The sequence below is a fragment of the Enhydra lutris genome, unplaced genomic scaffold, assembly GCF_002288905.1.
Source record: "Enhydra lutris kenyoni isolate GAN:26980312 unplaced genomic scaffold, ASM228890v2 scaffoldscaffold90, whole genome shotgun sequence".
NCBI classification, from domain to species: Eukaryota; Metazoa; Chordata; class Mammalia; order Carnivora; family Mustelidae; genus Enhydra; species Enhydra lutris.
The window spans coordinates 113,737-132,906 of record NW_019154174.1 but is presented as its reverse complement, the minus strand read 5'-3'; the positions used below and the strand labels follow the sequence as shown (position 1 = coordinate 132,906).

General features: G+C 40.0%; 1 protein-coding gene across 7 annotated transcripts in view; it reads left to right on the top strand.

The window, feature by feature from the left end:
• Positions 1-19,170, top strand: part of LOC111162174 (trinucleotide repeat containing 6A) — a 162,689-nt gene that overhangs the window by 73,760 nt on the left and 69,759 nt on the right. For all 7 annotated transcript variants that reach the window (XR_002641563.1, XM_022526380.1, XM_022526379.1 and 4 more), the window contains 2 exons: positions 10,161-10,248; positions 18,335-18,356. Coding sequence is in view for 6 of the 7 variants with exons in the window: in XM_022526380.1 (XP_022382088.1) it covers positions 10,161-10,248; positions 18,335-18,356 (110 nt within the window). In the remaining variant the exon portion in view is untranslated. The remainder of the gene's footprint in view (positions 1-10,160; positions 10,249-18,334; positions 18,357-19,170) is intronic.

Here is a 19,170-nt window from a genome sequence, read left to right as displayed (position 1 = left end):
CATTATTCTATTCAATGGGTTGTAATCGTTTATTTGCCTTATTTTGTTGCTTAGATTATGGGGCCAGTGGAAGCCTCCTGTACACTCAACCTCTTGCTTTTTGAAGAGATCCAGACTCTATCATCTGATAAGTCACTGCTGTCTCTGTCCTATTTTCCCTTCATTCTTTTTTTTTTTTTTAAGATTTTATTTATTTATTTGACAGAGATCACAAGTAGGCAGAGAGACAGGCAGAGAGAGGAAGGGAAACAGGCTCCCCGCTGAGCAGAGAGCCCGATGCAGAGCTCAATCCCAGGACCCCAGGATCACAACCTGAGCCAAGGGCAGAAGCCTTAACCCACTAAATCACCCAGGCGCCCCTATTTTCCCTTCATTCTTAAGAGGAAGGTATGCTGACTCTTCACTACCACCCATGCCTCCAAAGCTAAGCTTTCGGTCTGTGCTCTATGGTTCAAAATCAAGTAGTATCTATAAATATACAGTATTGTTGCCGTTCTTTCTCTCGTCCTTTTTGCCCCCATATTCCTGTCACAAATAGGTATTGTTATTTATGTGCGTTTCCAGCATTATGCAAATACAAAACGTGGGGATATATATTTTTATCTCGCTTCCTCTTAACACAAAACATAGTATACTGAACCTTAGTTTTCTTCCAATTAACTGCAGGCCTTCCAGATCTTTCCTACCAGAACATGGACAGTCGTCTCTGTTTTATAGTTGCATACTATTCCTTTTTATGGACGCATCACTTACTGAACTCCTTCAGCATTTGTGGAAATTAAACTGGCCGTGATTGGAAACTAGCCTCTCTTGTGCCACCCTCCCTGCCACCACTTTCTCCAATACTTTTATTTCCTGACCCCTTTTCTACCTGCAAATAAGAACTAGTCGTCTTCATTCGTAAAACTTCATTTTAACTCTGTTTTCTTCATATCACTGCCAAAGGTTTTGAAAAACTTCTCCAAACCCCTGATTCCATTCTTGCCTATTTTTGCTGCAGCTGGGTTTCCATCTCTACCATGTGGCGAGATCATAGTTTTGACGGTTACCCGTGGCTTTGTGCTGTGGGGTGCTAGACTGGCTTTGGTGATTAATTTACGTGTAGGAGGATGAGAAGGACGAAAAGAGAAGGGAGGGTTGGCAAGCAGCTAAAAAAGAGGAAGCAGGAAGGCTGGGAGAAAGAGTGTAAGGGGAAGAGTAGGAGAAGAGCATTTTTGGCAGAAGAAGTGGAATGTATTTTCATAACGGGCTTGGTGCACACAGCCGGCTTCTGCCTGTGACGAGCAGCGCCTTACGGTAAGTTGCTGACTGATACACTAGTTGGGCCCTCTGGAACGCCGCCCCAGGTCTTCTGTTTCATAAAACAATAACTCCTTGTCCCACTACTGTATAATCAGTTTTAACAGCAGAACCTCCATTTTAAAATGTTTACTTTCTAAAATCTGGAGTTGCCATTAATCTACCTCTCCTGCCATTCTTCTTACTACTGTCGCTTTTCCAGTTTCTCATGATTACCTTGGTGTTACTCTTTGCTTTTCATTTCCGGTTCAGTCTGCCATTTTGGCGTAGAGCATTGCACCTTTACTTGAATTATTGCAGCAGCTTTCTCACCGTGTTTAGCATTGTGTGTCCAACTTTACCCAGCTTTTCCTCCCTTTTTCTTTCCCTGTCAGTCCCGCTCCCTGAAGTCACCATGCTGACAAGTCTCCCTGCTTTGCTGGTGTCCATGCCCTTCTGTGCTCCCTTGCCTGAAAAGGCCCACCTCGCTGTAGAAGATTCTTCTTTAAGATCCTTCAAGATCAGCTTCTTTTACTGCTCCTTGAAGCCTTCCATAACTCTAACAGCTCATGTGCATGTTTTATTTTCCTAAACTTGCTTTACAGCCTCCACCAAATGATTACTTGTTTCCTTGTTTCAGGTGTGTTTAAGTTGTTTCTATAAAATTATAGCTTAAAATTATGTTTTCTAAGAAAAAAATAATAAAATTGTGTTTCTGCTTAGGTTCTCCCAGTCCACAGAGACTGCTTGGCTTACAGGAATTCCTTAATGACTGAGCCACCCAGGTGCCCCGCCTTAGAGGAATTCCTAAGCCAGTATTATTGTTTTATTGGCTAAACACTGCAGAGGTTATCACTAAATAATTTTGGATGCAGAGTCAGCTCATCCAGGTACCTTGAGGGTCTGCTTCCCTACTATACTGTGGAAAATGGGTACTTTGTAATGGGATTTTCTTCCTGTTTTTCTAACAAATGATAACACTGATCTGAATATTGACTTTCTTTTGACTCAGCAATATGTCCTAGAGATCTTTCCCTGTAAATCTGTGTTTGTCAGGTGGTCCCCAAGACCACCCTCAGGTTTGATGATTCCCTGGGATTCAACATACAGTTATACTCATGACCGTGATTTATTTCATCAAAAGTATCAGCAAAGGGAAAGGGCACATCAGACAAATTCCAGAGGAAAGTAGGTGCAAGTTGCCAAGAGTTCTCTCCCTGTCATGTCACACAGGACATGCTTAATTTGTCTAGTGTCAAATTATGACAACATGTGTAAAATGTCTACCAGGAAAGCTCATTAGAAATTCAGTGCCCAAGGTTTCTATTAGGGGCCAGTCACGTATGCACCCTCTGTCTAAAACGTACTAAAATTCCAGATTCCCAAAAGGAAAGGTTTTCAGCATAAACTGTATTGTTCGTACAGTTTACCCTTACCAGTTAGAGAATGGTGGGAACCTCTCTGAAGTCCAGCTTCCTTCACACCAGTCAAGGGTCAGCCTTTCTAGGGATCACAGTCTCAGACCTGCTGTTAACTCTTCTGCACACCATGGACATCTACAAACTCCCTTCCATTTCTTAAACTACTGTAGGATTCCATGGTATGAGTACATTATGCTCTGATAACTTTTCTCTACGGACTGGCTTTTAGGCTATTTTGCAATATCTATTTTTGTACAGTTTCTTTTTTATGGGCTTTGATTGGAATTAATGGATCATAACATAGTCACATTTGAGAATCTGATTTTAGATACTTCCAAATTCTTCAACAGTGCACTTCATTAGTCCATACTTCAGCATTTTACAAGAGTACCCTTTGGAAGTGATTACTTTTAATGATAGTCATGTTGGGGATATAGAAAAATCTGACCTATCAAGCATCAGGAAGAGCAAGACAAGGAGGGGCATTCTAGATCCCAGATGTGTCCTGCTGCCATCATGGGCCCTTGCCTTACCCATTTCTTTTCCAGCTCCCAGGACTCTGGTTCTGACACACTTTTGCTTCTTCCTCTGTCTCTAATCTCCCATGTTGTTGCCTTTAATCACTCGTGTGGAGGCTTGTAATTTTTTATCTTTTAGTGTGGAAAATTTCAAACATATGCATTAGAAGAGAACAAAATCAGGAAGATAAATGGACCCATTACCCAGTTTCAGCGATTGCCTACATTTTGTTAATCATGTTGCATTTTTCTCTTTTTGTGTTTTGGAGCCATGGGGTGGGGCCTGGATAGTGAAAGCAAATCCTGGATATTATGGTGTTTTCATAAGCATTGCTTTAGTACTAACTTACAAAAGCAACATAACACGTAACACAACATTTCAAATTGAGATATACTTTTTTTTTTTTTTTTTTTTTAAATTAAGTAATCCCTGCACCCAGCATGGGATGTGAACTCACTACCCCGGGATCAGGAGTTGTATGTTCTTCTGACTTAGCCAGCCAGGAGCCCCTGACTTGCCCTTTTTAAAAAACATAATAATTTCTTTAAGATCCCAGGTTGGTCCAGTTGTGAGGTTACTCTGGTATTCCTAGTTTAGGAGAGTGTTTCCTCGTGTCTTTATCTATATTTGTATAAAGTTCACATACGTATACAGAAAGCTTGAAAAAACTATGGGATAACATGTTCAAATTTCTGCAATTTGCTTTTCTTATTTTAAATAAGGAATATTCCTGGGGCTCCTGGTTGGCTGAGTCGGTGGAGTATGTGACTCTTGATCTTGGGGTTGTGGGTTTGAGCCCCATGCTGAGTGTAGTGGTAACTTAATAGTAAAATCTTTAAAAAATTTTTAAAGATTTAGTAAAATAGTAAAATTTTTAAAAAAATTTTTGAAAAGGAACTTGTTTTCATATCAATAAACAAATCAATTCCTTTCCAATACAACATGCTATGCTGTGCCTTAGAAGAATCATTTCTTTATTGATGGACATTCTGTTTTTCTGCTTTCCAGCCCTTGTGGACATTGCAGTGAAGTATGATGGGCACATGGCCTTGCGTTCTAGGGATTTATTGCTGTCAGATAACATTCTGCAGAATGGGGTGGCTGCCTAGAATGTGTATAAATTCAGTTGTTAAAATTCTTACCACAGTACTTCCCAATAAATTGTAGTAGTTTTCCACTGGCAATGTAAAGTGTGAGAGAGAACCTTTTAACTCTCATTGTTGCCAGATATTATTACTCTTGAACATTTTACCAATAAAATTAGTAAAAAAAACAAAAGAGAAGAAAAAAGGTATAACAGTATAGTTTCATCTTTTTTTTTTAGATTTTATTTGTCTGACGCAGAGAGAGATCACAAGTAGGCAGAGAGATGGGCGGGGGGGGGGGGGGGGGGGGAAACAGTCTCCCTGCTGAGCAGAGAGCCTGATGCGGGACTTGATCCCAGGACCCTGAAATCATGACCCGAGCCAAAGGCAGAGGCTTAACCCACTGAGCCACCCAGGTGCCCTATAGTTTCATCTTTTAATCTGTATTTATCAAAAAGAAAAACTAGCAGTGTCTTTAAAAAATAGTATTTATTTTTTTAATTTATTAATTTTCTAAAGGTTTTATTTATTTATTTATTTATTTGACAGAGCACAAGTAGGAGGAGTAGCAGGCAGGGAGAGGAGAGGGAGAGCAAAAAAAAAAAATCTTTACTATTTTACTAAATCCTTGCTGAGCAGGGAGCCCCATGTGGGGCTCCATCCCAGGACCCTGGGATCATGAGCTGAACCGAGGGCAGTCGCTTAACCGACTGAGCCAACCAGGCGCCCCACAAGTAGTATTTAGAATTTGGTTTATACTAACAAATCTAAGCTTGGTTCACTACTAGAAAATCCATCAATACAGTTGATCACATTAGCCATCAAAAGATGGAAATCATTTAGCACTTCAGTTGCTACAGGCAAGAAATCTAACAAAATAGAGCATGCACCCATGACCAAATCTCCCAGCAAACCAGAAACTGAGAACAGTCTTTTACTTTTTAAATATTAAAACTTACTTATTTAATATTAATGCTTGAAAAATTTTTTAATATTTAATTATTTTAAAAGATTTTACTTATTTATTTGAGAGAGAGAGAGAGAGAGAGAGCGCGAGTGCAAGCCAGGGGTGGGGGTAGAGGGAGAAGCAGACTACCCACCCAATGAGGACCCTGACACTGGGACTTGATCACGGGACCCTGAGATCAAGACCTGAGCTGAAGGCAGGTGCTTAACCTACTGAGCCCCCCAGGCTCCCCTAATATTTAATTTTTCAATGCTGTCATTCACAGATGAAGCAGAAATTAAAATATGTGAAAAGGTTTGTACAGTGAGAGCCTTCCTCCCATCCCCCACCGGCCTAGTTCCTCCCTCCTCCTCCCCACAGTCAGTATTTGTTCCTTAGGTGTTCCTTCACAGTCATTTTGTACACATACAGGGAAAGGAGAGTGCATATCCTCTCTCTTGCTTTTTAAACAGACCATAGCATACTGTGTACTCTGTCATTCACCTGGCATTTCCATGATGAGTTTTTCCTCGAGGACAAACATTTTTGCTCATTTCTGGTACCATTCGAGCTACCTTCCTATTTCTCTTTCTTTTTAAGCTGTTGAACTCCTCAGATGTGGGACCTTACAGCCATTTGTTAGTTGTATCTCCCACAGACATTCATGAAATAAATGTTGTAGTTAAGTGCGCTCTCTCTCTCTTTGTTTTTTAAGATTTTATTTATTTATTTGACAGAGACACAGCAAGAGAGGGAACACAAGCAGGGGGAGTGGGAGAGGGAGAAGCAGGCTTCCCACTGAGCAGGGAGCCCGACGCCGGGCTCTATCCCAGAATCCTGGGATCATGACCTGAGCCAAAGGCAGACACTTAATGACTGAGCCACCCAGGTGCCCCTGCAGTTGCTCTCTTAAAGATCCCTAGTACCTGATTTCCTCTTCAGACCAGTCGCTGTTCAGTCTTTGATTTTTATTTTATTTTATTTTATTTTCCGGTTCTTGCTCCTGTCACACAGCCATGATTCTTGGAAATCTAATACTTTGTCTTTCCTGCTGTACATTCTAAGTGTTCTTGTAAAAGGTAGAAGGATATAAGGAAAGGATTGTGGAGGCACACAGTCTGGGGAAAAGATACATTGTAAGGAAGAAGATAAAGCAGTTAATCTGTCTAAGGCCAAAGGATTTATTCTCTGTGGCTTCTAAAAGGAGCTAGTACTTTACTGTGGGAGGTTTCATGCTCTAGAGGAAAGACCAGGACATTGAGAGCCTTGATTTGAATTTTTTCTCTACCCTGTACTAGCTGTATGACCTTGGACAATTAATTTCGCTTTCCTATGGTTCAGTCTCTTCATCAGTAAACGGGTAACATCTTAATCACTTTTTTTTTTTTAATTTATTTATTTGTCAGAGAGAGAGAGAGCTCATGAGTTCAGGCAGGCAGAGTGGCAGGCAGAGGCAGAGGGAGAATCAGGCTCCCCGCCGAGAAAGGAGCCCGATGTGGGACTCGATCCCAGGACACCGGGATCATGATCTGAACTGAAGGCAGCTGCCCAACTGACTGAGCCACCCAGGCATCCCACATCTTTATCACTTTTTAAAAAGTGATAGTAAAATGGGAAAATATACATAAAGTGCTCAACATAGTTACTGACGTTTACTTATTTATTTATTTATTTATAGAGGGAGAGAAAGGGGTGGGGGTGGGGAGGAGCAGAGAGAATCTTATTCTTTATTTTTTTTTTTAAGATTTTTACTTATTTGACAGAGAGAGACACAGCAAGAGAGGGAACACAAGCAGGGGGAGTGGGAGAGGGAGAGGGAGAAGCAGGCTTCCCACTGAGCAGGGAGCCCGATGCCGGGCTCTATCCCAGAATCCTGGGATCATGACCTTAACGACTGAGTCACCCACGCGCCCCTGCAGAGAGAATCTTAAGCAGGCTCTATGTTCAGAACAGAGCCTGAGACCCAGGCCTTGATCTCACAACCCTGAGATCATGACCTGGGCTGAAATCAGGAGTCGGACGCTTAACTAACTGCGCCACCCACACCTTCTTAATCACTGACATTTTAATCACATTGAAGTTTGTTTTTGTTCCTAGGTCCAGGACTTGCAGAATTGGGGTACCCAATTCAAGGAATGAATGATTGCTGACTGGAATGTTGTCTTTGTGGAGCATATGTCAAATAAGATGGACCACTTAGACCTATCAGATCCATCAGCCCTTTCTTTTTCATAGATATGTAAATGATAGAGTCAGATGTCTTAAATGAATCTACTAGCATTTAAATCCTGAAAGCCAGTGTTTGGGCACAGGTGGTATATTTATATATTTTTCCACTTAACTTTCTGAAGGAGAAGATGTGGGTCAGGTGTGGTCAGTTGGCGGTGGTGACTGAAGAACAAAACTTGCCGCTGTGCTTAGAGTATCAGCTGATACTGTACTAGTTCCTTGAGAGCTAATGTATTACATCTTTTAACTACTAAAACCACCATTTTGGGCTAGGAAAATACTTGCTAACCTCATCAAAAAGCCTTCAGAATGAAATTTGAGGAGAGAGAAAAATTCCGGGTAAATAGTAAGGGAGCATGCCATAGGGTAGAGTTATAGAGACAGAAAACAAGATTGGATCAAGGACCTGTGTCTAATCACAGGAGGACACAGAGAACAAATGCTGAAGATTCCTGATGTGTCTGTATCATAAGTGCCCATAAATCTTGACAAAAGTAAAGACAGTCATGGATCCCACTGAGAACTGGTGAGAGGAGTTTTTAACTAGGCATTGAGTGCTTACTAGAGACACTGTGTTAAGTAAGCACCTTCATTTAATCCTAACAAAAATGGTACAAAGTAGAAGTACAGAAATTAATCTCCAGTTTTAAGGAGGGCACTGAGGCTGTAGAAGGTTAAGTAGTTAGAGCTAGTAATCTGCTTTTGATGGATGACATGACAACGATAGAAGTTCATTTGTTTACTGATTTTACTCTTAATCATATGTGTGGCTAGCTTGGTCCCTGACTTACCCAGGATTACAGTGTGAGTGAGCTCGCTCACTCTCCTTGCCTCCCTCACACAGAAGAGGGGAGAATGAGTCATGGTTGTGGTTGGCGTGAGTCTGTTTTGCTACTCCGTTAGCCACATGGCAGTCCTACTTGGAACAAAATGACAAGGGAGTATAGCAACAGTTATCTCCTTCCAACTTCTCACTGACTTCAGCAGTCACATACTCAACCTTGCTGGATCACCGGCAGTCATCCGTGATGTCACTCAGTTTGTTTTTCACTGCCTGCCTACCTGTGGCTCCACTCAGTTCCTCCGTCAGCAAGCCAGCTTAGAGTGTGATCTCACTGCGCTCCACCTTGTGGCATCCCTTGCAGTTTCCTCTGTGTTTGCTTGTCTTTCCCATTTCTCTTCTGCATCCCCAATGCCATCTGCTTTTCAGCCTGGATACATTATTTGCAGTTCCCCAAATGTCTGGTTCATGTTCCTTGAACCTTGCCTTGTCTGTCTGTTATTTATAATGTTCCCTCTGGGAAGCTTCCTCGCTTCCTCAGGGCAGAGTTAGAAATTTTCTCTTTGTCTGTTGATTTTCGTCAAGTATCTGATTTTTGGTTGTCTGTTGATAATTGTGGATGAAGGTTTAGGCTCTTGAATCTAGGGTTATTAATGTAGGTAACTGGAGTGAGTCTCCTCTTAACTTTTCTTTGAAGTTTCCTCATTCCTTAGAGGCTCCTACATTGACCAGAAAGTCTGGTACTGAGCTCTGTGTCTGAGAAGTATGGTGATTGGCAGGCTTCAGTCTAGGGTGTGATGGAGGAGAGTGGTGGTAGTTTCCAATAAAGAGGACTTTGATCTGGGGCACCAGAACTCCTGAAGGAGCCCTGCCTGCCTCCTGCCTTGGTTTTGTTTCTTTAGAGAGTGTTTCTTTGGTTTTAGGCAGGATTCAAGTGTAGCTGCTATGTGTAGCCATGTAGTCTTGGGGATGGAAAGTGGTTAGGAGGAGTTGAATAGCTGTGGCCTTTCTATTCCTTAGGCAGTCTTTTTGCTCCATGTCTATTTCTGCCTCCTAGCTCTGTTGGAGCCTCTCTAGAGCTCTGCCAGAGGGTGGCACATACATCCATTCAAGACTTTTCTTGTGTTTATTCTTGGGTTGTAGCTTTCTTTGCTCTTGTGTATGCCTCAGCTCGGAAGAGATATATATTACCTTGTTTCCTTTAATTTCAGTAAGGTGGAGTGGAAAAGAAGAGGCAGAACCATTTACACAGTCTGTCTATCATTTTGAAATCCTGAACCAGGGGTTCTGTTGACAACTTTCAGCATTTGTTATTTTAAGAATTGAAACAAACGTATATAATGAGTGTATTATTGATTCCCATGTACTGAAAGAATAGTTTGGAATATTTATGGGCTATGAAATTACTGTAAAGCTGAACTACATGATCTTTTTATGAATAACTTGTGTTTAAAAAAATAGTTAATAAAGCTTTTTAGGGCAAGGAAAGCCAACAGTACCCCACATACCTGGGCAGAGAGGATGGTGGGGAGGTCTGAGGCATTGCTACTAACTGCTAATTGATAGTTGGGGCCAGAAGCAAGGTAACTCTGGCTCACACAGTGTTTACATTCTAGAATCAGGGAGTGTAGCTTGTTTCCTAGAGTAAAATTTGCTAATTTTAGGTTGTCTTCCATGATATGACAAGAAGCTCAAAGCTCTGCTACTTTGACTTCCTAAAGCAGAGTACTAAGTAGTGTCTTCAGAGTTAGATGGAGGTTGCAAGCTGGGTTTTATTTTGATGAATGATAAAGAGAGTAATTTGCTATGTCTTCTAATAAGAGTGAAAATGAATCTGTATGCAACATTATTTTTATTTCTTAATACATTTTGGGAACGTTAATTGCAACTGTGTGGTTCAGGGATTTAGTGCAAGAAGAAGAACAGTTGATGGAAGAAAAGAAAAAGAAAAAAGACGACAAGAAAAAGAAGGAAGCTGCTCAAAAGAAGGTAGTATATATGTATCAACTATCTATGTTAAGCGGTCTAAACAGATTTAAAAAGAAAACTACTCTAATTGGATTTTTTAAAAGTATTTGATTGAATGTTTTAATTTCAGTGGAGATTCATTTTAATATTTAATGTTTTTGATTATGCATATGTGGTAACTTGCCAAGTGTATACAATTTAATGCATAGTTATTTAATCTTGCTGGTAGTTTTTTCAAAGGTAAGTGGTTTATATAGGTCTTTATCTTTCAATCAGCTCTTCCTAGGTTTTCATAATATATGCATCTTTCCATACGTGAGAGGAGCGAGCAATTTGTAGCTGCATTGAAATCTGGCTCTCCCACAGGGCGTGCTACACGGTGTGTCCTTCAGCTTTGTTTAGCCTCTCTGGGCCTTAGTTTCCTTATGTTTTGTCAGAGGAGAATTTAATTAAACGAGATAACATAATACACATAATGCACATAATAGGAAATGAAGTGTCAGTTTCCTTTCTACTTTTTGTTTAGTACCTGGGCTAATTTCAGGAATTTGCTGTTTACAGTAAGATATTTGAAAATAAGCCTAAGACATAATTTGCTGCAGAAGATCTCTAGCCTCATACACTGTCAAACTGTTAAAACAGTACAAATCATAGAAAAGGAAGGATTATGTTCATAATTATAAAGTTTTTTTGTTTTTGTTTTTTTTACAAATTAATAATCCTGATGACAGTGCTGGGCACTCATCTCCTACTGTATCAACATTTCAAGGACCTTAAAAATGTTCTAAATGACCCAGTGAAATCACTGTTCCACTTCTGTATCAATAGCAGTTCTGACTTTAATTTCTGACCTACACCTCTTTTGTGCCAGGCGCTGTATTACAGCTGTACACTTTTCTTCACATTATTTAGTAGGGAAAAACACAGCGTCCAAATCTGTGGTAGGTGGGGAGCTGTCGAAGACAGGGAACTGCTTGACTCAGCCTAGAATAGGACCAACGGAAGGGAAAATTTTCTTAGAGTTGAAATTAGCCAAGTGAACAAGGAGTGGGATAGAAAGGGATGCCAAGCAGAGTAAAATCCGCGGTAAGCGCCCACAGCCTTTTAGGAGCATGGCTTTTGATTGGTGGGAGTGGGACGCCAAGGGCGGAAGTGTCATAGGATGAGACTGTAGAGGATTGGTGTTAGCTGGGGACTCTTCTCCTGGTTTCAGCCGTTGAGTGTTGGGGAAAACACCAAAGACATTTCAGTAGACTGATGTAAAAGTTTGTGCTTGAGAATGTTTGTCTTAGCAAACCGTGGGCTTGAATTGGAAGAGGTAGAAATTAGAGGCTCAGATGCTGGTACAGGGACTGGCAAGAACCCACAGAGTTTGTTGGAAGAATATGAAGGGAGAGTGACTTCCGTTGATGCTTCTGTTTCAGATTGAGTGACAGGAGTACATCTTGGGAGGAGTTAACCAGGTAAGGGAATAGAAAGGGATAAAGAGAATTTCGTCCTGGAGTGCTGAGCTGACAGCATGATCAGCAACTACTTACAGGGTGGGAGGTGGGGGGCATTGGACGATGGAGAGTGTACAGGCGATAGGTGGCCCTAGGATTTAGCTTTTGCTTGCTCTCAGGAGTGACTGGGCGGGATGCATTGTCATAGGGTTTAGAATAGGTTTCTAGTATAGAGTTTTGGCACTGATGATGCCATAGACCTTTGTCAGAGGCCTGTTGGTACAGGCTGGTCTTTGCAGTGTGATCAGTCTTTAGCTGAGGATTTGTTGTGGTGTGGAAAAAATTGTATCCCCTGTAAGTTAAGGTTGGGGGAGGCTTATGAAACTCTTGGTCTGTGCTGTGAAGGCGATTTACTGACTGAAGAGAGCTTCTAAGAAACTTCAGAGACTTGTTGAAGAAGACGCTTAGGTGTACTTTATGTAGAAACGGTGGTTTGGCAAGCATCTGAGTGTTGTGTTAGCCTGTTGATCCTTGCTTCTAAGGAATTCAGTATGTAGCTTGAAAGGATGTCTGCGAAAGGCTAGAGAAGAAGCCTAAGGTACTATATAATGAAGTCTGTTTATTTAGGATTTACCCTATTTACTGAGAAAGTTCTGAGAAAGGGAGGTCATTGCTCAAATGATTTCTTTAAAAGTTACATTTTTATAATGTGTGATGTGAGTAAATTTTTTAAGGTTCTAACATATACAAATAATGGATGGCTGTAATTGCCAAGGTTCATCTTTATATTCTCTGATAACTAAATCTCTGACTCACCAAGTCAGTGTCTTTAACATGTGAATGATGACTTTGGGCCATTTAGCCTCTCACCAGATCTGAAATGACAGCTTTTATACTCTCTCCCACTCCAACTCTGCCTCACTCGGTTCCAGTCTCTCACCCTAACCATGTCCTACTGGAATCATCACAGAGGCTTAGGGATTTTGGGGAGTGTTTTCTTCTTTTGCTAGATCTTCAGTATTGGTAGGATATTCCTGTGTATCCTGTAGACACAGTAATATTTAACCACTGAACACAATATATATATTTTTTATTTTTTAAAAGATTTTATTTATTTGTTTGAGAGAGAGCAAGCACAAGTTGGGGTGGGGAGGGACAGAGGGAGAAGCAGAATCTCAGCTGAGCAGGGAGCTGCCTGTGGGGCTCCATCCCCTGACCCTGAGATCATGACCTGAGCTGTAGGCAGAGGCTTAACTGACAGAGCCACCCAGGCACCCTGTCCACTGAACACAATATAAAGGAAGTTTAATACCTCCAATAAATGTTAAGTGTAGTAGAGTAGACTGCTACTGTAAATAAGACTGTTCTTCAAATTCCAGATAATAAGCTTACAACTGAATTTGAGTAACACACTTTGGTGTAGCAAAGACAGCTGGTATTTCTATAGGCTATTACCAAATAGCTATTAAAAAAACAAAACAAAAAAGAATCCCAAGATGGCACACTTACAGCCCATATGAAAGACTGTGAGTCACAAGAGTTTTAAGACAAGTTTCCTCAAGCTTGTTTTTTGTCTGTAATAGGAGCCAGCAGGTGTATGCGGGTAGGTGGCAGACATCTACATAAGACAGGTAGGCAGGCCCATTTATATGAATGTTGGAACATAAAATCACTACAGTAAAAACAATCTGCAGGTTTCATGTAATGTATGCACATGTTAAAAATCTATATATTTTTATTCCTGAAAAAGATTTCAGGTAACTATCTGTTCGTTTTAGATAGAAAGAAGTTAAGCATTAAAATAAGTTGAAGAGGCCAACCATGGTTTTGTCAGGGTGACAGAACTAGGAATAGGAAGGGAAGCTGCTTAGACACCAACCACCCACCCTCCCCAACACTTTTCCAAAATTAGGGGCCATGCCATGGTGTTGTCCTTTGTACTTTTTTCTTCTTTTTTTAAGATTTTGTTTTTGAGTAATCTCTACACTGCATCTAGGGATTGAATTTACAACCGCAAGATTCAGAGTCGCACATTCCACCAACTGAGCCAGCTGGGCGCCCCTATCTATTCTTTATACTTTCTGCTTTATTTTTCACAACCTAAAGGTGAACTTTAAAGCCACAAATAATATATCGTGGTACTTTCTGTAAGGCATTTAACAAGTCTTTTTTCTGTGTGTACAGAAGCATGGTCCCTTTGTATTTTTTTAAGGAAATACACTTCGTATTTTTTTAAGGAATTCATATTCAGATCACAGGTTATTTTCTATTTTAAATAAAAACCAGGTAGCACAGCTCCTTCTATAAATGATGAGACACCAGCAAGGCTCACTATAATGTTTTTACTATGGTAGTTTTTTGTCTACTTAAATATAAATTTTAAGTATCTAAATTCCTCTTTGAAGAAATTTTACATGAAAATTACATGCTTTTCATTATATTTCAGCCTGGGTATATCTCTCACAATGAGATCAGTGACTGGACGGCTTTATTTTTTGTTCTGTGTTTTGAAAAGCTTTCTATTTCATATCTAAGAGGGCTGTTTACTTATCTCTTCTAATTCCAAGGCTTAGGAAATAATTTGTTACAGTATGGGAATGTAGTTTCTGCACTTAAAAAGGGCAACAGTGGTACCAGTAGCTTGTTAATCTCCAGGTTCTGTTTTTAGAAGAAATTTGTAGACGGAATCTTGAGAGAAATGTAATGAAGGGAAAAGGAGGTTGAGAAATAGCTTAATTATAGAGGGATAATTTAGTATAACCTTTACTTTAAGCATGTAATTGTAGTTCCTAGAAAGCATATAATGGTTGAGGGGCCGGAGGGAAGCAACAATACAAATAGGGATCTTTTAGAGTTGAGAATGTTTTAAGTCAGTGTTCATGACTATTTTTGTTACTGTGTTAGGAACTGAGGGGATTGTTACAGGCTTTGAGGATTTAAATGTACTCAGTTTGGGTGTAAGTGCGACTACGTTATAGAAAACCTCCAACTTTCATTCCCCTTTTCAGAAATTTTACTGTCAGTCATCATGTCTCCCAAAGTCCATGTTGGTCTGAGGATCCTATTCAGCAGAGCAATGAGCGAAAGTTTCTCAGTAGCCTGGGTGGTAACATAATCAGGCCTGGAGCAGGGCAGTCAAGTGTTCACAGGATTTCAGCTGACTAGTCTCCACTTGGTCTCAGTTCCCTTTTTTTTAAAAAACAAAAACAAAAAAAACCCAACAACAACACTGTATACAGCCGGCCTGAGGTCTAGGCTTGAGTGCTGCTTGCGAAGAAATCCTAGAAAAGCTTTCTGACTCCTAATTATCTCATTTAAAATAGGCGAACCTAGCCATCAATTCTTTTTTCCTGATGTTAGTTTGTAATACCTGGCACTGTGAAGATATGGTAGATGATTAGGAAAAGAGGAAAAAAAAAACAAAAAACTGGACTTGGGAACCTGGAGTGTGTTTGAGTTGGGCCGTTTCCCAGGGTGAATGGACCGAGCCAGGGTACTGGCCACTGTGGCTGGTGACAGCCGCAGAGGCTAAGACCTCTTGCATGCTTCCTGCATGCCCGGCGGGTCCTTAAGGGCCATTCTCCCCCCAGCTCTTCATGATTTAGATCCTTCTAGGCTCACAACAGCTCTGGGGTAGGTGTTTTTGTTCCTGTCCTACAGATGAGGAAACTTTGGTTTAGAGAAGTTAATTTTAATCAAGGTCACATCAGGTGTTAAATGGTGGAGCCAGGATTCAGGGTCTGACTTCAGACACTGAGCTCTTAGCCATTCAGGTACACATATGTAGGGAGCTTAGGGGAAAGTGGTGCGGAGCCTGACAGAAAAGGTGGCATATTGTGTGTTTGCCGCTTGTCTAATAGCTTCCTTCATGAAGTGAGGCGGTTGTAGTAGTTGCTTGTGGAATCACAGCTCAGGCTTTTTTTTTTTTCTTTTCTTTCTTTCTTTCTTTTTCTTTCTTTCTTTTTTTTGATAGTAAGTAGGCTCTGTGCCTAACATGGGGCTCAGACTCATGACCCCGAAAGCAAGAGGTGGATGCTCTACCGACTGAGCCACCCAGGCGCCTCTGTTTTTTGTTTTTGTTTTTAAGAAAAGGATACTCAATATGGAAATAATTTTTATAGATTTGACAGAATCCTTTAATTCTGTTACACAAGAAGGTACCCAGTGATAATCTCACATTTGAATAATACTGTAAAGAAAAAATCTTTCTGTGTTGTACTTGAGCCCCATAATAGCCCTGAATGATAAGCAGTACGGTCGTCCCCCAAAACCCCCATTTGAGGAATTGGGAAACTGAGACCCAGAGAGTTTGAATGACAAGGTCATATAAAAGTAAAAAGGAAATTTGAACTTAGTTTTAACATATTTTATATAAGCAAATACATATAAAACATTACTATTCTAACATGTAATCAGTATCAAATATTATTAATGCTAGTTTACCTTTTTTAAGTAACAAAAAGTACAAAACTGCTATTTTACACAAAGCAGTTTGGACTCGGTTTACTTCAAGGGTCAGTAGCCACATGTGGACAGGGCTGCCATTTTGAACAGTGTAGACAGACAGACACTCATAAAATCACCGATCCTGTTAGGAAAATTATCTTTTGAACAGTTTGAGTAATATGCTAGGTCCCTGGACCAACCCACAAAGCCTTATTTTAAAGAAGTGGCACTTGCTGAGTTCTGTTTCCTCTTAATCTGTTAGGAGCTCTTGGGTTCTGTTAAATTCCTTCAGTATATTAGTCAGTATTCTGACGGGCAGACACCTTTAGATGTCTTCTTTGTGGATGTGCCATTCTTTGTGGATGACAGAGTACTGAATGAGTAGACTGTTGTTCTGAAGCAATGTGGACTTGTTTTGGAGTTGTTTTTCTGGAGGAGTTGGAGACCACATATCCTTTATGTTAAGGCCAGAGAAAGCAACACTGTCTATCTTGGGGATACTGTGATCAAGGCTTCTGTATATTGTAACTTAGTTTCCGTTTGAAGTAAATTGTGGAAGAGACTAGGATAGAGTTTAAAAAAAAAAAAAAAAGATTTTCAGTATGTAAAATAATTTTTGTACTATAATGTTTTGGCTTCAGAAAATTATGTATTTTATTGTTTGCCATGGTACTTCTCATAATGTATTCATATACCAAGGTCTCTCTAATAAAACTGATCATCTACCCTCAGATTTTATTTTATTTTATTTTTTTTTTAAGATTTTATTTATTTATTTGACAGAGAGAGATCACAAGTAGACAGAGAGGCAGGCAGAGAGAGAGAGGGAAGCAGGCTCCCCGCCGAGCAGAGAGCCCGATGCGGGACTCGATCCCAGGACCCTGAGATCACGACCCGAGCCGAAGGCAGCGGCTTAACCCACTGAGCCACCAGGCGCCCTACCCTCAGATTTTAAAAACAATTTCTCCAGAAGTAAAATAAGTGTTCTAGCTAGTTAACTGGTGTTTTGCCATTGTCCTTCCATCAGTTTTGTTTTTGTTTTTTTAATTTTTGATCCATATGAAGTAAAAGATGGGCCTCCATTATTTAGCATAACACTAGTGCTCTAAAACTTGGTAAAGTTGCTCACTGTCTGGACTAACTCTGGCTCACTAGGGAAAGATTGTTTGGTATGGCTTGAGGATTAGGGTAATTGCCATAGAGTCCTTTACCATCTAGTTCTATAATGATCAAATTCAAAAAATGCTATTTTTAGTAACAATAATTTAATATGAGTAAGAAAAATTATTGTGCCCCATGGCACTTAAGGAAAGTTTTATCTTTATTTAGGAACAATTCCTGGTTATTGGCTACGAATTATTCAGTCTTTCCTCACCTCCCTGCCTGTCCGTGTACCTTTTATTTTTAGGACTCCCATGCAATTGGCCTTAACTAAAAAGTTGATTTTTGCTTGTGGCCTCTGTCTGTAATCTGTTCTTTCTTTTTGGGGCCCTTGAAGTTTGAGTGAGGTACCTTGAGGCAGCTCTGCTCTTACTATGTCAGAGATGGTGGACAACGGGGCAAGTGTGGCAAAGCAGGGTTGGCATCAGTTTAGCTTCTGAACACAGTAGTTTTAATGAATTATCAGATGTGTCAGAAGTGACAGATATGTTTGAAATTTTTTCCCACTCAAAAATACTTAAAAGTTAACTACGTTTACCTGAAAGAGCAGCCTAACCTCCAGGAGTTAAATTTATTACTGATTTGGCCAAGTGGTTATATTCAGCTTTTCTTCCAGAAAACTTAATTTATTTTTTTATCATTTGAAATAAGAATTTTTGAAACCATTTAAACTTATGCAAAACTTAATAGATCCATTAAATGTTAAAGGTGACAGTTACAGGAAATTCATTTAAAAATTAAATAATGAGAAATGTGCAGTGCCATTTTTTTATTATTTACTGTCATTCAATGATGTCTTCTCTGATCTGTATCTAAAGAAACATTTCAAACATTCTCTATTAATAAACATTGTATCAGGGACAATGGGGCACATCTGTGGGAAAAGCATGCTTTCTTTGCATATCTTTTCCTATGCAGTTCACCTAAATGACAAATTCCTTATTTAATAAAAGTGTATATGTCTTATATAATAGTAATATATTAACATTTTATCATAACAATCCATTTCTTTCAGTTTCATATTTACATTGTTTTTTGTTTGTTTGTTTTTATTTTAGGCCACTGAACAAAAAATCAAAGGTACGTTGTTTAAAGCTATTTTTATCTTTTTTTTTTTTTTTTTTTTTTTTTTTTTTTTTTTTTTTTCATTAAAGCAAGGTTGTTGATATGCATTTTTATTCACCTCCAGGATTGGGAGAGCCAAGAGCATGAAAGAACAGAGGGGTGGGGACAGACTTCTTCAGTGACATACCTTGGAGTCATCTCTTGGGGTTAATGGTTTACTATATTACTGCTCTCAAAATATGCTGCCTTGAGACCTGCCTTACACTGTCTCCTAGGATGGGCACCACTTCTTGACATACTGCCTTGATTTGAGTCTTTGAGCACATGTATCTTCCCTTCAGCCTCTGTGTAAAAAAGTCTTATCTGGGATTATCTCTGGGACTATTACCTCATCCTTTGGTTTATTCCTTGGTCTCTGTAAACAGTTGTCTCCCACTCCTTCCTGGAGGCAGACCATGATACCCACTCTATATTTAATTCCTGAAAATAGTAGATTGCTAACCTGATGGTCATTTTGCCAGGCTGAGCAGCTCCCAGTACCTGTCAAGCAGGAGCCTTCAGGCTGCTAAGGAAACAGGAACATCATTCCTCTCAGATCCTGAATCAGGAATTCTTCACCCTCCCAAGAGTTGACTACCTGGTAATGAAAGGTGTAGGGCTCTCAGATGCTAAACTTTTTAGGCTTGAAGATCCAGAATTTTCACGTGTAGCTATATCAGAAGTACGACCTCTGCATTTGGTTGAGAAATGCAGCTCAGTACTGCCTGATTTTATTTGAGGTCAGCATTTTGTTAAAGTAACATTTATGAGCTGCAAGTGTCTAAGAGTG